Source organism: Triticum urartu, chromosome 1, assembly GCF_003073215.2.
Source record: "Triticum urartu cultivar G1812 chromosome 1, Tu2.1, whole genome shotgun sequence".
Lineage (NCBI taxonomy): Eukaryota > Viridiplantae > Streptophyta > Magnoliopsida > Poales > Poaceae > Triticum > Triticum urartu.
In genome coordinates, this window is record NC_053022.1 from 578,063,033 (window position 1) to 578,087,764 (window position 24,732).

Consider the following 24,732-nt stretch of genomic DNA (forward strand, 5'->3'; position numbering starts at 1 on the left):
TGGCCACCACCCTATACTTGAACCAACACTAAAATAAGTGCCAACAAATAGAGACAAATAACAACCAACTTAGAGCTCGAGTTATAACTCGTATCTCCTATCACGGCCGAAGCAATGGTCGTTATGAGCCCCATGAATGCATTCTTCATATACCCTAGTTTCTCATTCAGATTAACATCGAAAATCCTGTTGTACATCATTTCGAGTCAGATATATATATACATACAAGTTGTATGACGTTTCACAAATAAATAAATAAATACTGTAGGACGAAACAAATGGTAGAAGAGTACTAACCCAGCTGTCTGTACAAGGGTGATGAAAGTCAAGCACCAAAAGTCCTTCTTATGCCGCATAGAGACGAAGCCACCGAGAAGTACAATGGTGGTCCGAGTAAGCACCAAGAAACCCAAGTCCTTGGTGGCCATGGATAAAGATAACCCATGAATATAGCATAGCTTTAACCCACGTCTATGGGACTGCTTCTTTGCAGCGCCGTGGGGTCAAAAGGTCAAACCTTCCCCGATGATGCATCGAGTTGTACTGAGACATGCAAGAATCTGACGGTTGGCTCTGGCCTGATCGGGCCGCAATCAAGGCGCCTTAAAGTTCGCAAGTATCACCCGGCTGATTTGTAGCAGGAGTTAAAAGCACTAGGAGTCCTACAACTTGCTTATAATGTGATGGTTTGATCCTACAACTTGTAAAATGACCCTATCTAGTCCTACAACTTGCACCCAATGTGCAACTTTGGTCCTGCACCAATCACAAAGCGACAAGTGGACTCCTGGCCCTGAGCCGGTCAGCGCGCGAGTTTTTGCAAAGAGCCCCTGCCTTTCATTAGAATCAACCCGGAGTCACGAAAAACGCCCGGCGCAGGAAGATGACAGGAGGAGCTCAATCAGAGCCAAGAGGAAGCGGGACGAGGCAGAGGAAAGCAAGGACAAGCCCGGCAACCTGGCGAAGAAGAAGAAGAGCAAGACATACAAGAGCCCCCACAAGCAGAAGAGGCGCCACGTGGAGTCTAGAGACGGCGACCCTCGGCGCGGCAAGGACCGGTGGTCGGCCGAGCGGTACGCGGCGGCGGAGAGGAGCCTGCTCGAGATCATGCGCTCCAGCGGCGCCACCCTCGGCGCCCCGGTGATGCAGCAGACGCTGCGGGAGCAAGCCCGCAAGCGCATCGGCGACACCGGCCTCCTGGACCACCTGCTCAAGCACATGGCCGGAAGGGTGCCCAATGGCAGCACGGACCGGTTCCGGCGCCGTCACAACACGGATGGCGCCATGGAGTACTGGCTGGAGCCAGCCGAGATGGCAGAGGTGCGCCGGAAGCCGGCGTGTCTGATCCATACTGGGTGCCGCCGCCTGGGTGGAAGCCCGGTGATGACGTGTCCCCAGCTGCCGGTGATCTCCTGATTAAGAGGCAGACGGAGGAGCTCGCTGAGGAGCTCAATGATGTCAAAAGGTATCCATTTTTCTGACTGCCCATCGCAGTTTCCCCTTCATGCGTTCGCCTGCAATAGAGCAAATTGTTTGATTTCCAACATTGTTCCCCTTCTTGGTGATGTCAAGGAACATGGAGCAGCTGAGTTCTAACATGGTGGAGCTGGGCAAGGAAGCGAAATCTGAGGCTGAAAGAGCTTACAGTCATGGAAGGTAACCATGTCCTTCATATTATACTAAGATCCTGTCGGATCCTGTCGATTTCCCTATCCAAGCATTTCCCTCTGTTCCTCTTTTCTGTACTTCTGAGGGAAAGGTGATTTCAAACATACAAAGTTTTATTGCTGCATCAAACACACAAAGTTCTCTTGCGGGATCAAACACACAAAGTTAACAACATGATTTACCCCCCATCCCCCAACCCCCCAAAGAAGGAAGTTTGCAGTTTCTTCAGTTGATCAAATGTTCTTATGCAGTGCTAGCCTAGATTCTGTGTTTTCTGAAGTTTCTTATGGGTACATTTATAATAATGGCATTTTGGGACCTGCACATACTTCCCTCATTAGTTCTTTCTCAGTCTATGAAAGCCCATATATGTGAAGAAGCTGCCTACATTGTGAGGGAAAAAATCATTCTTGAAGATAACCCTTTTGGAACTGCACTTCTGATCATCTTTAATCTGGTCTCCCAACTAACAATGTATAACAAGGTGTTAAGCACATAGTTTTTAGTTAAGAAATTGGTTTCATTGTTCTGGTTTACTCTTTATTACTATATCTAAGCCACTCCTTTGCTTGTTTTGTTTCTCAGGAGAAGTACCAGAAGGTGGTTAAGGCAAATGAAAAGCTAGAGAAGCAGGTGTCGTCTTTGAAGGTAATTAGGTGCCTTTAGAAACTCTAACAGTTCATCCCAGACTAAGCAAACTCTACATGTCAGTGTTAGATTTTTTCAGAGAATTTAGGATGAGTTGATCACCATTTTGATCCTTTTAAACTATATATAGCTCAATATAGCTATATATGTGCACATTGGTCAGCATTTGTTAGCTGCAAGTAAATATATGACCTTTGCTTTGTTGAATTACAGGACACCTACGAGAATGTGGTTCAGAAACATAGTAAGTTAAAGAAGGAGGTGCGATCACTGAAGGTACACTCATGTTGCTGACTGAATTTTCACTATTTGTATCATACCACTATTGCATTTTGATATCTATCTAACTAGACCACTGTGATATCTATTGCATTGTTCTCTGCTTATTCTGCTGTAGATGTATGCAGTACATTCTGACACTAGTAACTGAGATGAGCTGGGTTCTTCTTTTTCAGGATAAGTATGATTTTGTAGTTGAAAATAATGATAAGCTGGAGGAGCAGATGGCTTCTCTCTCCAGCTCCTTCTTGTCTTTGAAGGTAGGTAGTAGAGCCCTGTTGCATTGGATAGAATTACTGTCCTAAGCTATCTGTGTTCCTGGAGTAACTAGGTGTTTTCCATTTTGACTCCACGGGAACAATTTCAGTTGGCAGAGAAGCTAAAGAGCATTGGAATAGACGAGGTGGTTGTGGCTCAGAATGAGGGGAGGCGGGCACTAGATTTTGGTGGTGGTGAGCAGAGCCAGAGCAGGCAGCGTTCAGATGTTAGCGCCGTCCAGTTCCAGGCCGGCGAGAAGAGGACGGCGAGGAAGAGCAGCTTCTGCATCTGCAAGCCGCAGGGCACGTTCCTCTGGCCAAGCAGCACCGGCACGGACATGAGCGGGAGCGGGGGAGGCAGCTGTGGCATCAGCGGGTTGATTCTAAGGAAACACATGGGGCTCTTTGCAAAAACGCACGCCTCGTTGACCGGCTCGGGGCCAGGAGTCCACTTGTCGCTCTGTGATTGATCCAGGACCTAAGTTGCACATTGGGTGCAAGTTGTGGGACTAGTAGGGTCGTTTTGCAAGTTTTAGGACCAAACCATCACATTATGAGCAAGTTGTAGGACTTTCAGTGCTTTTAACTCTTGTAGCAGCCACTGTATAGCCACCGCTGCAAAGAAGTAGTCCCAGAGACGTGCGTCATGTGGGGATGTCCATTCTCACAGTTGGTGGAGCCCATCACTACTGACCCACATCATCTCCTTTTTCTCATATTTTTCCACCGAACACGCCCAAGCTGTACTGTTATTCTTACGTGCAAAATTACTAGAAAAAGGCTGCAACATCTTTCATTCTTTTCCGTGTGTGTACAACATGGCCGCAAACATTTTACTATAAAAGAATATTTAATATTTCTACCGTATATGTGCATTAAATCATAATTCATTGCAACAAAGTCATTCAAAGAAATGGCCGCAACATAACATGTTAACTCAGGTCACCTAACAAAAATACACAACAATGAAATCTCTTTGGAAATCTAACCTAGAAAAATGCACAGAGCGTTGCATGTTATTTGGGATCCATATGATTCTTTGTGGCCATGACATGGTTTGCAACATGGCAGTCCGCTTTATAAAACAAAATAGTGACGCTTGCTGCAGGCGGACTAGCTCCACAACATCATTTGCACCCCTTGCATCGTTGTGTCAGCCGTTCGATCAGTGTCGCGTCAGCCATTTGCTGCGACCCGCCGTTTGCAACATGACCCATGTTGCGCTAGGGGTTTGCAACATGACCTATGTTGTGCTTGCATTGCAAGCACTCCTTGATCGTCCAATCATTTTCTGACCGTTTGCCATATGACTCATGTTGTGCTCGGGAGTTTGCAACATGACCCATGTTGCGCTCGCGTTGCAAATCTTCCACGGCTACCCAAGCATTTTCTGACAATTTGCAACATGACCTATACTGCACTCGGGGGGTTTGCAGCATGACCCATGTTGCACTCGAGTTGCAAACACTCCTTGAAAATCCAAACATTTTCTTGACCATTTACAACACATGGCCCATGTCGCGCTCGCGTTACAAACACTCCTTGACAGTACAAGTGTTTTCAGACTGTTTACAACTTGACCCATGTTGTGCTCGCATTGCAAACAGGGACGGAGCCAGGTTTTGGACATGAGGGGGGCAAATGCGATAACAATCATTCAGGACGGACAATGCAAGAATATAGTCCGAAAAGTTGCGTTGATAAAAATCTTAGCAATTCCTGTGGTTATGTTCATATGATGTACTTCCATTTTTATCAACTTCTTATACTTCCAACAATAACTAGATTGGAGTTGAGTTATCATCTGCAACCGGTTAACTTCTGATGGAATTTCAGATCCAACAGTAGGAGCATCCAAGTTGGAAACATCAGATTTGTAAAAAGAACATATTTCTGTTGCCTTTATCAATCTTTAATCTTGAGTTAAAGAGAGTGGTTTTTATCTCTAATGACATTGCTAATCTAAAAAAAAATTGACCACCAGCAAATTGCATTATGCAATTGTTCTAATCTTCCAATTCACGGGTATCTAGTACTGATAGATTGTACTTTCTAGCCTGCATTAGTATATTGATGTGTGTACCTTAAACATTGAGCTAGAGTGCCAAGGTCGGGCGATGAAGCAGGCAAGCAGCCGTGATCGCTGTTTCGATGGAGTGAACTAGTCGTGCACATCATTAGTATTTGCCATGGCATCATGTTCATCACATGGTGCGAACTTAAATCAATTGGCCTGAAAAAAAGGTCTCAATTGATTTCTTGCTCTTCATCTATAAAAACATGAGTAAACAGTCAAATATTTTCTGATCAATTTCTATCAGTTTTAGGGTACAAATTAAAACAGATCATAAACTATAAATCTAGAAGTTAACCGCTTGATAAGACTAACTGTAGATCATAAGGCTAACCGCAGATCCGTGAGTCGTGGCCGTGCTTGCGCTGAACTGGAGGTTGATGAAATCGCTTGTTTCAGCCGTAGCTGGTTGATGTCATCATGGCGGAGAGTAGCTGAGCAACGTCTCTAGATCGATCTACAGCGCGCCGGCCCCGAGCGAAGACGACCGAGCGATGAAGATGAACAGAATAGCGAGCAGGCTGCTAGGCTTGATCGGATGTATATCCAAGACTAGGCCTGTAGCACTTATTTAGGGAAGACTAGGCTTGCTTTTGTTTGTTTTGGGCGGTTGTGAGTAGCAAGTAATGCCTAATGGGCTTTAGTTAGGCGCGAACCCCTAGTCAGGGGGGTGAAAACGTTACAACGCTTTGGTTTAAAGTGATTCGTTCCTAAAAATAATATCGCTATTAGGGAGTTAGCGATTTGTTAGGGGCGGTCAATCCCCCCCCCGTCGTCCCCCCCCCCCCCCCCCCCCCCCCCCCCCCTCCACCCCTTGAATCCATCCCTGATTGCAAATACTTCACGGTTGTCAAAGTATTTTTTGAGGGTTGCGCGCTCTGGGGTTTGCAACATGATCCATGTAGTGTTCGCGCTGCAAATACTCCACGACTATCCAAACGTTTTTTTCCCATTGCAACATGATCTATGTTGTGCTTGGGGGTTTGCAGCATGACCCTTGTTGCTCTTGCGTTTCAAACACTCCCTCGACCTGGTCGGCCTACAACATAGCATTTGCATTTCAAAACAGCCCTGCAGCAATAAATAGCCACCCTTTGCAGCATAGCGTGTCCCATTTTGCGGCAATAATGACCACTTGTTGCACCGTCGCGTGTTTTGGCTTGCAGTAGTGGGGGTGTCGGGCTTTGCAGAGTGTCGCATTTCATTTTGAAGTGGTGACAACTACTCCCTGGCAGCATTGTGCGTACCAATTTGAGCAGCAATGACCAATCCTTGCAAGTCCCTTTTGCAACGTTGAACGTCCCCGTTGGCAGCAGCGGCTTAGCAGCTAGCTACGACATGTTCCGGCGTGTATCCTCGATTGCAACATTGACAATTTTTTTCTGCAATACCATCAGGGTGTTCTAATTGGTCATGTAGCTACTGGCCAGTGCATGGCATTCCGTTACTAGCTTGTGTTAGCATGTGACAGCGACGGGCTGGCTGTAGTCGAGAACCATAAACTCCCTCCGTTCCGATTTACTCGCCGTGGTTTTAGTTCAGAACGGAGGGAGTACTAGTATAAGGGAATCAAAGCTACGCCATAGGTTACAGGGACCATGCACGTGAAAATTGGTCAGACTTTGGCTCACTGTGCGCTGTGACACAACTAAATCACACTCGACGCTTCGGACGGCTCAGCGTGCCTATAATCAGCTGGATGAAAGTAAGTGTTTTCTCTTATTTTGGGACGGAGGAAGTAATATTTTAAAATGCAACAGCAGAAAAGTAATGTTTGTACTTTTGCTTGCGGTCGGGGCGTTTCAGCATTTGTCCCTAGCAACGTCGGAAAGCTGTGCAGTGTCGGGAAGCAAAGGAATCTATCGTTTGTGGTCGGATTTTAGCACGAGCCACCTCACGTGCCCCGGCGTGCATACAATTCAGAGAAGTAGCATGTTAATCTCGTCGTAATCCTCGTCTTTTGCCCCGGCGGCTGCATATGTGATCTTGTCGTAACCCCCGCATGCATATGCTCAGCCCACCCGAGGAATATTGGGACACAGACATCGAGAGGGGTGCATGGATGTACTCCTCCTACATATAGGTGGGCTACTGTACCAAAAGTAATCTAACACCAGTTCATATCACAAGGACGCCGGGGGAGACCTACACCTCCTTTGTTTGCTTTGGAGTGACATTTGGAGTGCCCCACGAGCGCAATGTCGTCAGGTAAGTAAGAAGTTGATTTAGTTCTGTTTTGATTCTTTGTTAGATGGAGTAAGTGGATTTAGCTACCTTCCCACTATTTTAACAAACATGCTATTTACTCCGATAAAGTGTTTCTCCCCGCTTTAGATTATAAAGCAACAACCGAGCATACAAACATTCTGGAAGTATACAATCACATCTTCTTTGTCAACTTTTGCATGTCAAATTTTAATGTTTTTCGAATATTACAAACTCCAAACTATACTGCTTCGTTTTTATTTAAGGAATTAACCAGATCTGTGGATCATTTCCCACCTTCTAGTTAGCAGGATAATAGCAACAGATCTAGTAGATTTTTATTTTTTATTTTATTTTCTGCTGTTAGTTCCTGTGTATGAAGGATATAATAGTTATGTTTTTCTTTTCCCGGAAAGGAGGTTAGCATCCCCGTAAGGATATACTGTAATAGGTGAAGAAGCTAGCATAATTCTAGTTAGTTAGCCCAAAAACATAAACAGATCTAGTAGATTCTTTTTCTTTTCCGTTGTTAGTTCCCCTAGATGAAGGATCTAAGGGCATGAGAAATGTGTAGTGCCGCTGCCAATACTAAGGATTAACACATTCACATGGTGTCTAAGTTGCCAAACACCTTGCAATGTGTAAGCACTTCTCCCAAACTAGAACAAGCCCACAAGATAATATACAAATCATATTACTGATGTTTGATCGATGGGTACGTGCTAGCTTTTCACCCTCTATCACTACTGGAATCTACGGGTTTGCAAAGCGCCCAAAAAACTCAGCAAAGGCTTTGCTAAGTGTAACACACGGCAAAGCGCACACGTGTAAGTCTGGCCGGCAAAGACATCTTTGCTGACTCGCGGACACTTAGCAAAGACTTTGCCGACTGTTTTTTGCCCACTCGCAAATACAGTACCGGCCGGCTGTATTCTTTTTCTATATGATATATCAATAATTTTCTATTTTTAGGTTAGTGTGTGAAAATTTTAGCTTTGGTTTTTCTATGCAAAATGTGTTCTTTTCCTCCGAAGAAAATCTATTTTTTTTCCAGTCTTCTATCTGCCCCTAACCCTTTGACATGCAATTTCAAGTGTTGCAATTCATTGAAGTTGCACGATCCACAATGTGACTGTAAGTTGGCGGCTACAACTGGGTCAGGAGGCGGGTTGTCTAGCCAGTTGCATATCCACCACTAGGCATTCCCAAATTTAATTAGGAACCAGAAGGATATCAATTAGTAGCAATTTGGATTTTCAAAGAAACATCTAATTATTAAATTAATCTACTGTCCTACAAGCTAGATTACTTAGGCAGCTAGGTTAATCCATAGGAAAAGTACTAGCATTAGAGGTAGTGTATGTCTGTGTACCTTTGAAACTGAGCATAGATCATGCACAAACACTCGACAAACTCAGCGACATGGCAGAATTATCACACCGCCGAAGCAAACTATGTCCGTGTCATGATCTATTTAGTCCTTTTGCACCCGGCGGCTTGCAAACACGAGAAGCGGCCGACGGCTGGATTCGAGAGAAACAAGACAACGAGCAGCAGCAAGAACCGTAGCAAACTAACAGATCAACCTTGAAGATCAGAATTACGGGGATCATGGGGATCCCCTAGTGGATTCTACCCGCTCGAAGCCGGTGGAACGGGAACCAAGGGACATGAGGAGGCGGCTCCAATTTTGTATGCGATCGTTGTCGCGAACCAGCAAGCGCCGGGACAACCCGCTGCTCAGGGGGCAGGACCATCTATGGAGATTTATGTAGGTAACCCCAAAAAGCAGAAAAGTGGTGATGGACAAACTGAAACACAAGACTTGGAGGTGGTGGCCGCGGCTAATGATCTAGCAAGGGTGGAGGGCATGACCTCGGAGGTGACCGGCCAAGGGGCCACCGGCAACTTGGTGGGGCCAATGGTGGCGCAGCAACGAATATACTCAACTGGAACTGCCGAGGGGCGGGGAACTTGCGGACAGTTCACGATCTCTCGAGCTTGATGCAAGCTCATTATTCCCCTAGTATCGTGTTCTGCTTGCTCTCTCGTAAGAGTGGTTGGTAAACCCTAAGTGTAAGGGTGATGTAATCTAGCAATAAGTATTTCCCTCGATTGAGAATCAAGGTTTATCAAGCTAGTAGGAATTTCTTCTGCAACACTAATCCTCGGTACCTGCACACCAAACACAAAAAAATCTTCTCAACAATCTTGCCCCCAACGTTTTAAGAAGGTTGTCAAGCTTCTTGTCCTGCTTGTTACAAGGATAAATTGTATGGTATGGTAGGAATTGATAGATATATAAAATAACAAATACAACCCTCTTTGGCGAAGGAACTAAATATTCAGAGGATCATTCTCGAGACTGATTCACAAGTGGTGGTGAGGAAGCTTTTGAACGACCTAAAGGACTTCTCGGCCAATGGGCAACTAGTGGAGGAGTTAAAGGTGTTACTTGGATCATTACCGGAGTTTAGGGTTGCTTGGGTGAGACGTTCTGCAAACAATATCTGTATGATAGGAGTACAAAAGTTAGCTCAAGTTTTCAAGCCGCCATTTTTTTAACTTTATGATGTGATATTTTCTCTAGCTAACATACAGATACCTGCTGTACTCTGGGGCTGCTGGAGTACTACCTATCATACAGATAATCTCGTGACTAATTAACTGCGGTATGCAGATGCAGGAACAGCTGGGACTTCCAATTCCGTGGCACCAGCAGCCGCGCAATCCGGCGGAGGAAACAACTCGAGCCAACATGTGGTGATCTCCGAGGCACGTCAGCCATTCCGTGCCGTGAACGAAGACCTGTTCACACCCTTGAGCGTGTCGATCGGACCCTACCATCGTGCTAGTTGCTCAGATAGATGGAAGCAAGAGAAGAAGCGCGTGGCCGAGGAGACCGTGAAGTATCTCCAGGATTCGCGTGGCCAGGAAGCAGCGCATCAGCTCGAGGAGAAGGTTGGGCAGCTGGTGGAGGATGTGAGGGGGTGTTACGGCGGTTTGCCCGACATGAAATCCGAGGAGTTGGTCAGCATGCTGCTGCATGATGGGTGCTACGTGCTCAAGTTCTTCGTACAATACCCTGGACATCCGGATGTCAGTCCGCCCAGAGGCGAGGACAACACGGTGATGCGCGACATCATGTACCTCCTTGAGAACCAGTTGCCTATGATCGTCCTTAAACGGATCCATCAGTGCCTGGTGCCTGAGAGATCCGTCGTCAACGACGTAGAAGACCGTGTTCTGGGACTGCTGAGTGCACAGCTCTACATCAGAGGAGTAAAGAAGCCGCGGCAGGCGGTGTCTTCTCACCTCCTGGAACTGGTGCACACCTACTTCCAGCCACGATTGGACCACTCTTCCATTTCCGTAGATTCTGCTGAACAATCGGAATCTCACCAGCAGAGAAGTGCAACTAGAAACAATGTTCAGAATGAAGCTGAAGTCACGGGTAATACGCGCCGTTGCATGGGGCGGTGGCGCCGGGCGACAGAGTACAGCAGGTACGGCGACGTGCAGCTCAAGCGTCGGGAGTTCGCGGCCGGTGTGGTGGAATCCATTCTTGACGTGCGTCTTGAAGGAAGGACGCTGTTGATCCCACGCCTGCGGATTGTTAGCAGCACTTGGACGATCCTACGCAATCTGATGGCGCTAGAGGAGCAGACAGGCGGAGACGGGAGCCCCGTCACGGCCTACTGCCTGTTCATGTCGCAGCTGGCGTCTAAGGTGGAGGACATTGAGCTCCTGAAGCGCAAAGAGATCGTCGATCACTATTGGGGTAACGACGAGGAGGTCGCACAAGGCTTCGCCGACCTCTGCAAGAAGGTGGTCTTGGACGTCGACGACGTCGACAGTAACTACCTAGGCCACATATGGCACCGGCTGCATGAGCGCTGCGAGAGCCTGGGGCACAACTGCCTGGGATCATTCCGCCAAAGGCACTGCGGCGACTCCATGCGCATCCTTGCATTCGTCACCGCTGGCTTACTGTTTGCTTTTCAGCTGATTCAGGTCATCCTTACCGGTTTCTCCTTACGACAACAAGGCAAGTAAGCAGCCGCGCCAGCTTAATGGCGTAGGCGTACTACTGTAATAAGGGTAATTTGCACTGTCAGGTTTTTTTTTCTCCCTAGACTAGATCAGTCTAAGTGCTCATCTCAGTGGGTTTTTCGTGTCGCTTTTAGGCTTTGCTTTTTCGTTTGAATGTTTACACTAGATTCGGGTGGCTTGTCGTTTCTGTTTTCTTTTGTAATGGAGAACTCTAAGGATGCTTTTGTAAGCATAATCTTGTGCATGGCATCTTTGTTTATTTCCGCTTAGTTTGTGTCAAGTATCTGTTTTTTCCGCGGCATGCGATCTTCTTTTCATGTTGAGATGGCTGATTATCACGTAAATAAAACAGGTTAGTATTTTTTATTTGTAGTTATTATATGACCATCTTGGCTGATTATGATTTTCCATTATGTACGTGTATTCTTTAAATTTACAGTTCGGTTGAGCATTTTTCATAGACGAATATATACACATGCTTAACCCATTTTATCAAAAAAATTATGTGTTCCATATACAATTTGTAAGTGTACATTTTGATCTCAATTGTTCGGAGCACCACACCGCTGCGGTAAGCTTTCCAAAGGGACGTTGTTCATGGTGGGTTTCATCGTCACAATGACCAGTAATTGCATCTAGTGTCATACAAAGCTTATTTTTTGCTTTAGTCTACCATTTCCCCACCTTTATAATAAGAATCCAAGCCAGTGAACACTATAAGCTGCCTCCACGCCACATGATATCACTATCCATGTCATGTGTCGGAGCTAAATCCGGCATATCTACTGCTAGGGGATCCTAAACTAGGCGTCTTGAGGCGATGGTAACAGGGACAAAAAATTTATATAGCGCCCCCGACTGTAATCGTGCACTAGTCTTACACGCAGTATGCACAATCACAAATGGTGACTCCACGGTAGTACCACAACACAACTCTACGAAACAAAATAAACATAAAACATTGTATTACTAATAGGGGTCGCAAGACCTTAGAATACATTAGAGCAGAAAGCAAATTATGTGTGACTACAGACAAATATACATGAGTGCATTAGGAACGCTGAAACAAAACGACGACCCTGCCAAAGGTGCACGCGTCCTGTCTGGGACCCTCCGAACTACTTGTCGATGTTGAACTCCAAATAGTAGCTATCGTCGGAGATACCTACATCCCTGGTGCTACCATCTGAATGCAGCAACCAGGTTGAAGGAAGAAAATATCAAAGCAACGGTGAGTACTCATCCAAAGTACTAGCAAGACTTACATCAGACCTATGCTCCTTTCTCTAGCTAACATCAAAGGAATGAGGTAATATTTATGGACTGTACTGTAGAAACGCCACGATAGAGAGAAGCTCAACATAACATCTAACTACCAACATCTTGCAGCAATAGAAGAGAAAGAGCGCACACGGGTACAATAAACAACAATCAATGCAATACCCTAAGATCCTTCCTCGGCTCCCTACGAGAAAGCAGTACACCGGCATTCTAACTATTATCTTGGTGTGTTTTATGAAGTATCCGATTTAAGATGTCTTCCCTGCATGAGATACATCTCCAAGTCGTCGTTACCGTGGACGCACTATTTGAATAGATATGTCTCCCCTGCAACGGTGCAACACATTACCCGACACGCTCAATTACCCTATGGCCGGACACACTTTTCTGTGGGCTCTGCCAGGCCTCAGATGATTGACACGGTGAAGTCCTACGCCAGCTCTCCAGAGAGGTCACCCGCCAGGCTATATCCTAAACGCGAAGGGTTTTTCAGCCGCTCACCGTAAGCGCTCCACAAGCATTGCAATGCGGATTGGGGGTCCAAGCCCACTTCTGACAAGTAGTATTCGCATGCCCCCGACTAGCCCATCTCTATGAACTGCGACATCTAAAAAGCTTTCGGTAAGGAACAGATGACGCTGAGGGTGCCATAAACCATTATCCCGTGTGAGGTTAGTGTGTATATGTTAGTGGCAGTCTCGGTTCAAATACCCAGAACTTTTTAGTCATGTTATTTCATTTACTTGCGGACAACTACCAGGGCCCTGGCTGACCTCATCCGAAGGGTATCTACCTTCCCTATTGTTCCCCCACGGTGAATCACTCAGGGCTGTCGGGTCCTTGGCCCATCTCATCCTGGATGGCACCACCAACCCTGCCACAATTCAAAACATAAACATATGATACAGTAGCAGTCATCATCGGTGTGATGGTGTCTCATTACAGTTTGTCTCACTCCATGTAGCAAGCCACTGATGTCTGAGTCGACTGTAGTGTAGCATATATATTATAGTAGTACAAAGTATATCCGTGATCGGCGCTCAGAGGGATCATGACTCGGTAATATAGCATGGCAAACGGACAAGGGTGTAAGACTAACTGATGAAACACAATCATCACTAACTAGGCATGCTAGGATAAAAGGTAAAGCATCAACGAAAGGCGATAAAAAGAAGATATGTATCATAATAGGATCTACCGATAAAACAACTATACCAATAACTGATGCAAGAATGTAGAGAGAAAGAATAGGCGATATCCGGAATGATCAAGGGGGTTTGCATGCCTGGAAGCTCTGCAGAGGAGACGGGATCTTCAATAGTATAGTCACACTTAGGTTCTACGACGGTCTCGGGGTCTACTGGAAATAAAGCAAATGTGGATACAGATAAACAACATGACATATAAATGCAACACAAATGGATGGCATAGCAAAATATGATGATAATATGGTATAATGCATTACTAAGCATTTTAATTGAAGTGGAATATTTTCCCCGGATCCAAATATTATTCCTTTATTTGATCCAGTAGAAAAATATCAATGTTCATTATGATGGTGAGGTTTGTCATGCAAGCAAATAAGGCCGGGTAGCCTTGCAGTGTCCTCGTACATCCTCTGGTCTTTTATGTCATGAAAAATGGTCAAAAAGTTTCGTAGCATTTGGACTCTGTTTGTTACTGATTTTATTAAAAACCAAAAACAAACAAAAAAGATCAAGGCACTGGATTAATAGGTTAGTTTCCAAAAATAATATAAAATAGTATAAAAATGCATATAAAACATCCAAGATTGATAATATAATAGCATGCAACAATTAAAAATTATATACACATTGGAGACATATCACTCATCACTAGTGCAGAACCTGGCAATTGCACCGGTTCGTAAGGCCCTTTAGTGCCGGTTCGGTAACCGGCACTAAAGTGTGGGCACTAAAGGCCCCCCTCTTTAGTACCGGTTCAGCATGAACCGGTGCTAAAGGGAAACCACGTGGCACGAGGCGCGCCATGGTCTGGGGGACCTTTAGTCCCGGTTGGTAAGGATTTTTTTATTTTTATTTTTGAAATAAAGCAAAAACAGCCCGCCTACTGGGCCGACACGGCCTGCATACGACTAGAAACCCAATCTCTAGTTGGGCCAGGATGCAGGCCCGTATGGCCCAGTAGGGCCCATAGGGCAGAAGACTTGCAATAGGCCCACAAAGGCCTGCTTAGAGAGGAGCTCGACACGGTAGCCGCGGCAGGGCTTATAAACCAGTGCGAGCTCCTCTCAACTAGCGAGGTGGGACTAAACATTGTACACTGCGGGTGGCAGCGCACCACCTTTAGTACCGGTTGGTGGCTCCAACCGGTACTAAAGACCCCCCCTTTTAGTACCGGTTGGAGCCACCAACCCATACTAAAGGCCACGACCACTTTAGTGCCGGTTCGTGGCACGAACCGGTACTAAAAGTTCGCCACGAACAGGTACTATTGAGCGCCGCCCGCCTGGCCGTTGGAACCGGCACTAATGCTCACATTAGTGCCGGTTCAATTACAAACCGGGACTAATGAGTTTCACATTAGACCCTTTTTCTACTAGTGCATGGAGGCAACCTCGAGTTTCTTCCAGCGGTGAGTGCTAAGAAGATCTTTCAGATGACGAGGCGTCGGAGCGCATGAGGTACAAATGCGCACATCGTACATTGACCAATTGAAGGAAGGAGACGGTTCAGGAGTAGAGGGTCAAGAACAGTTGCGGAAGGTCAGATCGAATGGTTCGAGTGAGTCGCATCTATCGGCCCACAGGCGACTGGCCGAAATATTGGGCTAGCCGGCCGGCGCCTAACGCCGGCCTTACCAATTTGTCATTTATGTCTTAATATTTGAGGTTCAGTAGTCTACTATCATAAAAAAAGGCACGACCTATCCAAACATCTATCGTCTTCATTATTTTATTTTTTTGAACAAAATGGAGTATTTCTTTACGCAATTTACTTTGATTAGTCAATGTGTATGTGCAATGCACGTTAATTTGGAAGTATATTAAGTGTATGCGGATATTAAGTAGGATATTATTTGTGTGTTATTATGTGATTAACACTATTTTTGGCATGAAATTAACTACACGCTAAACGTGTTGTGCGCTCACCATTGAAGCAGTCTAGGTCATTGGACTAACATGATTTACTAGCCGAGATTAATTGGATCTGCACCTTTAGGTCTTTTTATATTAATATAGATGAACAGGAATGCAGAAATAAATAAAAGATTTTTTTTTTCAATTTGCAAGAAAGTATGCTAGCAAACACAAGGGCACTTTCGTCTTCTCAATTATGGGCAAGTAACTCACTTTCGGGAAAATGATTTTCTTTCTTGATAGAGTTAATTCCATTTTTACCCCCAAAATTGACCATGTGACTGACATTACCCCCAAATTCAGAATCGATCACATTTTTACCTTTAATTTATAGATTCCTTCCACATTTTAGCATCAAATTCACCAAAGCGAATTTTAGGGGTATTTTGTGCTGACTAGACATGCCGCATAGATGTTTTTTTGTCTGTTTTTTTGAGCTAGAGTATCATTTTAGACCGTTTCTTTTTACACAAGAATTCTCCAATCTGGTCCTTTATTCTCCACGAACAGCAGCTCCCGCGAACAGCAGCAAGCTCCCCACAAACGGCAGCAAGGGGCCGGCCACGTACAAGAACTTGTTGGTGCCGCCCAGGAACTCAGCCAATTGCGCGTTCCGGACACTGGCTAGCAGGTCGTGTTCGTCGTGCAGAGCGAAGATGGCCGGGAACAGGACGGCGAGCACCCCACCCGGGCTGGCGCGCGGGTTTGGCCTCCAGAAACCTCCTCAGCGCGTCGTGAATGGCATAGTAGGCAAACCACCGCTCCTTGTTCGCGTCGATCTGCGCCGGGCAACCGGTGTTCCTCTGCAGCGGTGCGCCGCTGACCGCCGACCAGGTCTGTGAACTCGCGTCCGGGCTCAAGCTCTCGGGCGTCCGGGCTCTCGTGCACACGCTGGGTGAAGCTCGCTCATCAGCTCATGGAGAGCTTCCTGTGCTTGTTTACGCAGACACGCACATGGGATTGTTGTGTGCGGGCACGCTGCTTGCATACGGCTAGCCGCAACTGCAATGGCCGCTGCTTGCGGCTTGCAGTTGCCGCCCACCACATAATTTACCTCTATATAATCACTAGCAATGTATTAGCTCACATGGCAAGCGAGGTTCGTGATTAAATACAGGTTAAGCTTCTTTTATTGATATACAGGTTAGGCTGATTTTTCTCGCAAAAAGAGAGGACAGTAGGACCCGATAACTTGCGTATAAATTGCATGGTAACTTCGATCGGGGTGAAACAATTATTGAAACATCCCCGGGTAATTTATGTGTAAACAATACAGTAATTTTTGCATGACAACCTGATAACTTAGGCACAAAACACCACGGCAACTTTGATCTAAAGGAATAAAGTTGTCAAAAATGTATCCCGGTAATTTTTGTATAAACATTATGGTAATAATGCATCATATACATGATAACTTAGGTACAAACACAATGATAAGTTGGATCCCGAGGAAAAATTGTTGAAAAATATAACCTTGATAACATTTGCGTGCATATCATGGTAACAGAAGCATTGCATACCTAATACTTAGCTGAACCGGGAGAGGGGGGGGGGATTTGTTGAAAAACACATTCTTGGTACTTTGTGTGCAAATAACATGGTATTATACACAAAATAAAGTTGATAACTCACTAAAAACCCTACAGTAATTTTTGACCCCGGGATAAAAGTTTGTTGAAAACATACTATGATAACTTATGTGTACATAACATGGTAATATACATACAACCGAGCTGATAACTTACTTAATCCAGACGTGGTAACTTTTTGACCAAGGAAAAATATTGTTTAAAAATACCTCCCATTAACTCATGTGTAAGCATGATAATACAAGCACATGAGAGCTGATAACTCATATACACAAATCACGGTAATTTTTTGAATGAGTGAATGAAAATTGTTAGAAAAACATACCCGATAACTTTTGTGCAACATGGCAATATACACAACAAAGCTGATAACTCATTGCAAACATCATAATCACTTTTTGACCCTGGGATAAAAGTTTGTTGAAAACATACCCCAGAAACTTTTGTGTAAATGACATGGTAACTTATGTATGAAAGACGTGATAACTTACGTAGCCAGACGTGGTAACTTTTGGTCCAAAAAAGTCATTGAAACATATCAACATGCGATCTAGTTTCGAAGATCTCATTGATACGATTTTTTTGGCGAAGGCGGTTTTTCAATCGGAGCGGCGGTTTGAACTACAAAACATTTTGAAGTTTGAAAAAAGAAAGAATCTAGGATGACATCAACTTTTCGTCCTTTAGTGCATATATGCATGTAATTAAAGGAAGAAGTGCACGTGAAAGGAAAATTAGTTATTCTGATGCATTTATGGAGTAAAATAAGCATCGTTCTTGCCTATTGCTAAAATCCGAACGTTTGGTAGTTATAAAAGTCCATATATATATACACACACAAGGCTCACCAATCCTTCTTTATTCCTTTTTGGTATTATGATAAAGGGTTTTCCCCCACTCGTTGGGGCCGCAACACAAATAAGCCTAAAGAAAAGAGAGAGAAAAATAAAGAGAAAGAAATGCCAACAACGGCAGATCAACAAAACGAAGATGGCCGACAACCGCTGCACCCACCAAAGAATTAGTACCTCGACGCACCCAGCACTCTGAAGCGCCGCGTGCCAAGCAACACCTTCAAGAAGGAGGCGACGACGGCACCGCTATTGCCTGGACTAGTCCTAGGGTTTCCCTCGGTATGCGAGGGGGGAGCGGGGAAGGGAGTACCCGACGCCTTTCAGGAAGGTACAGCGACACCCGCAGGCGTCACCGTGTCGGGGCCGGACGAGCCGCTAGAGATTTCTCCCGACCCAAACCCCCGCCATCGCCCCAGACGATCCAAAGTGCACTGCCCAACACACGGCCCGCCAAAATGTGCCACCACGGTCACCGAACCAACTCCGCCGTCTCCCTGAGGCCATCGACATGAGACCTTAAGGGTGGGAGAAGAGATAGTGGGCACGGGGCATCCACAACACAGCCGACGTGAGGGAACATCCACCACCGCCGCCGCGGAGCCGACCGGACGCACGGACAAGGGGCCTGCCAGGCGTCGGGGCCTGACCGAACCCAAAGGGTCTGGACAGCCCCTTTGTCGCGCCGCAGCTCACCGGCCGACGAAGCCGCCACCGCCCGCAGACCACCGCCTCCTCGCCACCAACACCTGGGAGGAGCGTCACTATGCACCGAGCCACCGGCCCGCCCCAGCCAAGAAGGAGCCCGAAAGGGACCAGATCTGGGCCGTGCGGGCGCTGCTGGCCACCAGCACCGCCACGCCGCCCCGCGACCAATGGCCGCGCCACCGCACCAAGGACCCTGAAGCCCGCGGGAGTCCCGCCGCCAAGCCACACCGCCGCTGCCAGGCTACACTGCCGCCATCGGGAGACCCTTGCGCCTCCCCATGCACGCACGGGGAGAGAACGGCCCGCCGGCGCCGGCGCCGTGCGGGCAGGGGCCGGCGGACCACACCGGCGGTGGCGGGGGAAGAAGGCCGGGGAGGTGGGAGCGAAGGAGAGGAACCAGATGTCCGCCCGTCGCCCGCGGGGGAAGGGGGAGCGGACGTGGGGCGCGGGGGAGAAGAGGGGGGGGGGAGGGAGGCGGAGCGGGACGCTCGCGGCCGGCGGCGGCAGCGGCAGGGGAAGCGGGGAGGAACCCTAGGGAGGAGCGCGGGAGCGGAGAGAAGTCAGCTAGCTAGCTTCAGCTGCGGGGATTTGATCCTTCCTTTTTGGTATTAGCCTTACCTCAATTCTAAACCCTAGCCGCCGTCGTTTCCGCATCGTGTCGGGACGGTCGATCTCCATGATCACCATCTAAGGCCACGTCGCTTATACCTAGGGTTCGTCCACAGGTCTTGTTGATCTTACTGTTGCCGCCCGTCGACCCTTCCCGCACCTCTACTTCGACATCTGCATCGACTTCATCTGCACATCGTCGTCCGCTTGGTGGTTGTCCTGGTCTGCATCGAGTTGGATTTGTTGCTGCACCGTGCGCCATGCTGCGAAGTGTTCCTGTACTGGTGTGGCTGGCCGTCGTCCGGCGCGGAATGGCCTGAGCCCAGGGCCACAGACGCGCCTCGCGGGGACGTGGATGGCTGCACGCGCGCCTACGCGGGCGGCCGCTCGCGTTGGGCCACCAGGTCAAGCCGATGGATGCACCACATATGGCTTGGATCACACACGTGTGCATGTCTTAGGCTGATCAGTGATCGCATTTGCGTCTCACGCGGGTGTTTGTGCTCACATACCTATTCTAGCATAGATCTGCTTCCTGCACATGTCTCCTGCCACCTTCTCAGGATTTGATGAAGATCGTCTCCTAGGAAAGTGCTCAGCAACGGGCTACTGCTACATCGTTTCATCGGCTGTAGTGCCGCGTCCCCCGGTCCGCCACTACCCCGTGGCCATCCCCATGGCTGCATCGACACTCTTGCAGCCGCTGCGTCGTTTCATCGGTTCGTAGCAAGCGTGACACGAGGTTTCTGTCGTTGCCCCACAATTCTTCCTGCGGCTGCATCGATCCGCGCACTGCCGCTGCGTCGCCCCTTCGGGCCGTAGGGCCGTGGCCCGCGGTCCACCGTCGTCCCGAGGTCGTCTTCTTCATGCCGTCCCCGTGGCTGCACCGACCCTCGCGTTGCCGCTGCGTCACCCCATCGGGCCATAGCGAGCGTGGCACGTGGTCCCTGCCACAGACCTGAGGTCTTCTCCGCCCTCGCCCCGACCCGCGCGTTGCTGGTGTGTCACCCCTTTGGGCCGCAGTGCCATGGCACGTGGTCAACTTCGCCGTGCACGCACGTCGACTTTTATATGGTATGCGTCATACCACCTCCCTAGGCACGGGAACGCCATTGTCCGCGCCGGTCTTCTTCACGTTGTCGGGTTTTTCCTCGCGTACTTTGGGCACCGCCGCCGCGCTCCAAACCTAGCTGCCGGCGCTTTTCGTCCGCGGCTCCACGATGACTTCCTCGACGCCGGCTACCTCGACTCGACATCAACCACGGTGTTTTTCGCATGGCTACCTCGACCACAGCTACAACACGCTATGCTCTCGGCTACCTCGACATCGGCAGAAAGGGCTACGGTCTTGATTGAGCAACCTCGTCGGTTTCTACTCCAGCCATAGCTTCCGCGATGCATCGACTGTTACGACTGTGGCGGGTATACGTCGACTTGCCTTTGGATTCTTCTTCAGTCTCATCATCTGCGTCGTTACCATTGTGAGTACAGGGGGATGTTGAGTATCATGGTTATTTAGGAAACATCGGATAGCGTATGATTTATTCTACCTTTTCTTGTACTCCAAGAAGATCATGTATCATATATATGCCCATGAGGCTCGACAATAAAATCCAACGATGTCAGCAATCCCTCTCAATCCCTTCTAACAGTGCGCATAGGGCTGGCTGCTGCACCTTCTTCTTCAGCTTCGGCCCCCACGGTCGTTCGCAAGCACCACCCTAACCTATACGAGCCCATGTGGACTGCTGCTTCTGCTGTCGACGAGCAACGAGCGCAAGTCGCCCGTCGTCTCCTACACCGCCTCTCAGGTTGGGTGGGGAAGGACCAGATTGCTTTCTCATATTTGAGAGAAGGGTTTTTCTGTAAATCTCACGAGGACCAAAATGACAACCGAAAAAACCCGGAAGAAAAACCAGAAAAAACCGTCTACGTGGCCTGCCAAATCAGCACCTAATTGGAATAAACAGTAAAATTGACGGTAAATTGTGTCACGTGGGGGAAAATGTAGAAAGAATCTTTAAATTATGTGTAAAACGTGACCGAAATGGATTTGGGGGTAATTTTTGTCGCTAGGGTCAATTTTGGGTGTAAACAATGGAATTAACTCTTCCTGATAAGTGTTCAAAGAAAGTGGCCGTTTAACTTTTCTAGCAGTAGAAATAGAATTTTCAAGGAAAATGATGCCGTCATCAGCATATTGAAAATTATACATCAGGAATCATATTAGGGCTCAATAATTCCTTAATCAAACTTCTATTTTATTTTTTTGCCAGAAAAATTTCTAATCTATTCATCAAGGTAGTACAAAGAACACTAGAAGTAAAAAATTACATCCAGGTCCGTGGATCACTAACAACGGCTACAAGCACTGGAGCGAGCCGAAGACACGTCATTATCATCACCTCTCCCTCATTGGAGTTGTGCAAACCTTGTTGTAGTAGACAGTCGGAAAGTAGACATGCTAAGGCCCAATAGAACCAGCGCACCACAACAACAACCGCCGCCGATGAAGAGAAACATAGATCGAAGAGATCCAACCGGAAGACACATGAAAACATACCGGATCCTAGTGGATCCATCAAAGACAAACGCCGACAGAATCCCTTGAGATCCGCCGGAGACAAACCTCCAAACGCCCTTCGATGGTGCTAGACACACCACCAAAATGGGGGCTAGACGGGGAGAACATTATTCCAACTTCAGATAGCCGACGCTGTCTCGTCTTTCTGAGCAGGACACAAACTCTAAACCGATTCAATAGAACAACTAAAAATGAAGCAAGAACCCTCCATCAGCAAGGACTGAGATCCACCGTGCCTCCATAATCCTAAGACAACGAGGGTCCAGGCAGATCGACGGTCGCCCCGCCAAGAGGCAGGGAAATCCTGGACGAGTCCCTCGTGTCAGGAGGAGCTGAAAGATATCAACAGCTTTCATTAACACAGCAGTAAGCTCATCCGCAATTAAGTTGAAAGAATAGGAGATAGAGGAAGAAGGGAACCTTTACTTGTCGCTTCCTTTGCATCATTTGTGGTACGGACTGAATTTTCATGTGGAGAATGAGTACGGCCATCGGTCATGCTCTGGTCCTCGAATGTGGGAGTGAGGGCTTCATTTTCCAGCTCCTTGAAGATAGGCAGTTTTCCTGACGTAAGTCTCCACTCATAATGTTCATTCACATGCTGCAAACAAAATAGAGCATTATTAGTTCACTGTTGCATCGTTCTTATACTCAAGGAAAATGGGAGATAATCCATGAATATCTAGGTTCAACCATTACATATCACTTGTCACTAAGGACGGGGGCCAAGCTCACCTGGGGAACGGCCTTCAAAACAAGGGCAGCGACGCATGTCATTCTACATTCTTCCAAGCAAGCTGTTGGATCACTTGAGTTGGTACGCTGCAGGAATGTTTTTTCGAAATCATCGAGAAGTTTCGGCAGGAATGTTTTTACGAAATCATCAAGAAGTTTTTGCCTCAGCTGGGAGATATAATCTGCGCGTACATACGATGGTATCAGATTAACTATCATAAAAAAGTGCAATTGTAGCTGATCAAACGAAGAAGAGATGACCTCTGAGTAAAAAAAATGTTAAACAGCGAATCACAGATTTTTTTTAGAGATCCAGATAGGTGGTTTGATGTGCAGTATACCCGTCAACAAAAAGGCTTGATAAGGAACTAGAGCTCAACACTAAGCGGACAACAAGAACCTGTCTGCTTACCTTCAATATGCTTACGCTGACTCTTGTGTGCTGCATCATCTTGACGTGTATTTGTAGAAGCAGGCGGTTCTGAAGGCGTTATTTGCCCAAGAGGTTCTGGTGCAGACAACTTGTTCTTCGGGACCCTGCTAGAGCGAGACGGATCCATAGCTCATGTGGTTAACCTTAAGAGTTGATGTGTACAGGAGAGAGGGATAGCGGAGGGGCGTACGTATATATACTATACCAGTGGCCCGGCTTAGTAGGGGTGGGCGGCCGGCGGCAGTGGCCACTCCACTCCACCCATGCATCTGTTGCGTCGAACTTTGGACACATTTCTGAAGTACAAATATAACCGTTGCAACACTCATTATGTTCCTAGCAGGCTTGGAAAGTTGACTCGTTTATACCATAGCCTACTTGATCACCTTCAGATCTATTCATGACAACATGGCACGTGCGCTTTTACAAGCAAAAGAAACCATGGGTCTTAATTAAAGAACCCTATAATTCTACTTGGTATCGGGGTTGGAGCTTGTGATGAGTACTTGAAAGCAGGCGTGCCACAAGGTAATGATCTATGTGCTGAAACTTCAAGGCAGCTAAGCATCGTAGTCATCAAAACCTAGTATGTGTACGGATGGTAAAAATATTGTGTTACATTGCATTTGTTAGCAATATCGATGATCCGTGTACTCGAATTGAACCTCAAATATCGTGTCATATTTGAGGGCAGAGCTAGGCTTGCAATCTAGAAAAAACTATGTCGACCCATATGAATGTTTAACCCATCAAAATATAGTGCTCACTGATATCAAAAAAGTATTAGCGTGTAGTAGTTGAAATTGAGAATATATTAGTACTCGCTCGAACTCTTATGTTCCTACTAGAACTTCAATCACTTATATAACCTAATTCACTTTATATTGAATAAAAAGTGCTAAAGTTAAGTTAGAGATTTTTCAAAGCCCAAAATAACTAAAAGACTTTACGGGAACTTCTCCACATGTTTGTTGTTCATTTACTTCAGTAGGATAGAATTAACTATACTGAAATCATGACAAAAAGCTGTCTGGGCTAATGGAATTCAAAACCAATGTACACTTAAATGGATCGTATTTTCTAATATAATCTCGATTGTCAATTTTTATATGGTGGTCATTGGTGTGCCATATTGTCTTCACTCTCCTCGGAGCTACACTTCATATTTCTTATGTGTAGGGAAGTTCTAAGGAACAATAGCCCGTTGACAAAGAACTTATCAACAATTTTTAAATTTGAGTCAATTAACAAGAAAAAGGGTACAGTCCCACAAAAAAAAACACAAGAAAAAGGGTACAGATCTTGCTGTCACTACGATAAGCTAACCTCGTAAGTTACACAAAGTTAGCATGTGCATGATCTGGACTAAAACATAATGTCGTTTATTTTAGTAATAATAAAATGGAAGTAATTATGCTACGGATTCCTTGATTTTTCCATGCAGATGCACGATGTTTAAATGTGAGATCCAGCTGGACTTGGTTGAATGTGGATTGGCGAACAAGGTGGTGAATTTGAGTTGAACCGTATGGATTATTTAACTCCTCAAATATTTCAAATTTCTGAATTTTAACATAACAGAGTGCAAAACTATCAGTGTTTTAATTATCTTTATTTATAATATTTCATAAATTCTT

At 46.5% G+C, this 24,732-nt stretch overlaps 2 protein-coding genes and 1 pseudogene across 2 annotated transcripts; 2 read left to right on the forward strand and 1 right to left on the reverse strand.

Moving 5' to 3' along the window:
* Positions 1-708: 708 nt before the first annotated feature.
* LOC125533236 lies at positions 709-3,322 on the forward strand (annotated as a pseudogene).
* A 3,728-nt stretch (positions 3,323-7,050) lies between these two features.
* LOC125533237 lies at positions 7,051-11,187 on the forward strand. The gene is made up of 2 exons (XM_048696957.1): positions 7,051-7,134; positions 9,812-11,187. Exons 1-2 carry the CDS (start codon positions 7,125-7,127, stop codon positions 11,185-11,187), a joined length of 1,386 nt encoding a protein of 461 aa, XP_048552914.1. The 5' UTR covers positions 7,051-7,124.
* Positions 11,188-21,557: 10,370 nt separating this feature from the next.
* LOC125540561 lies at positions 21,558-23,277 on the reverse strand. Its single transcript, XM_048704176.1, has 4 exons — positions 23,075-23,277; positions 22,663-22,844; positions 22,348-22,528; positions 21,558-22,259 (listed from the first exon to the last, which is right to left on the reverse strand). The coding sequence occupies exons 1-4, from the start codon at positions 23,220-23,222 to the stop codon at positions 22,174-22,176; spliced, it is 597 nt and encodes a 198-aa protein (XP_048560133.1). The 5' UTR covers positions 23,223-23,277; the 3' UTR covers positions 21,558-22,173.
* Between the last annotated feature and the right edge of the window lie 1,455 nt (positions 23,278-24,732).

Excerpts from the sequence above, each read along its gene's own strand:
- LOC125540561 (XM_048704176.1), bottom strand. The coding sequence starts at position 23,222 with ATGGATCCGTCTCGCTCTAGCAGGGTCCCGAAGAACAAGTTGTCTGCA. Across the intron at positions 22,845-23,074 it reads TCAGCGTAAGCATATTGAAG|ATTATATCTCCCAGCTGAGG; the intron begins GTAAGCAGACAG and ends ATGTACGCGCAG. Across the intron at positions 22,260-22,347 it reads AAAGGAAGCGACAAGTAAAG|CTCCTCCTGACACGAGGGAC; the intron begins GTTCCCTTCTTC and ends GATATCTTTCAG.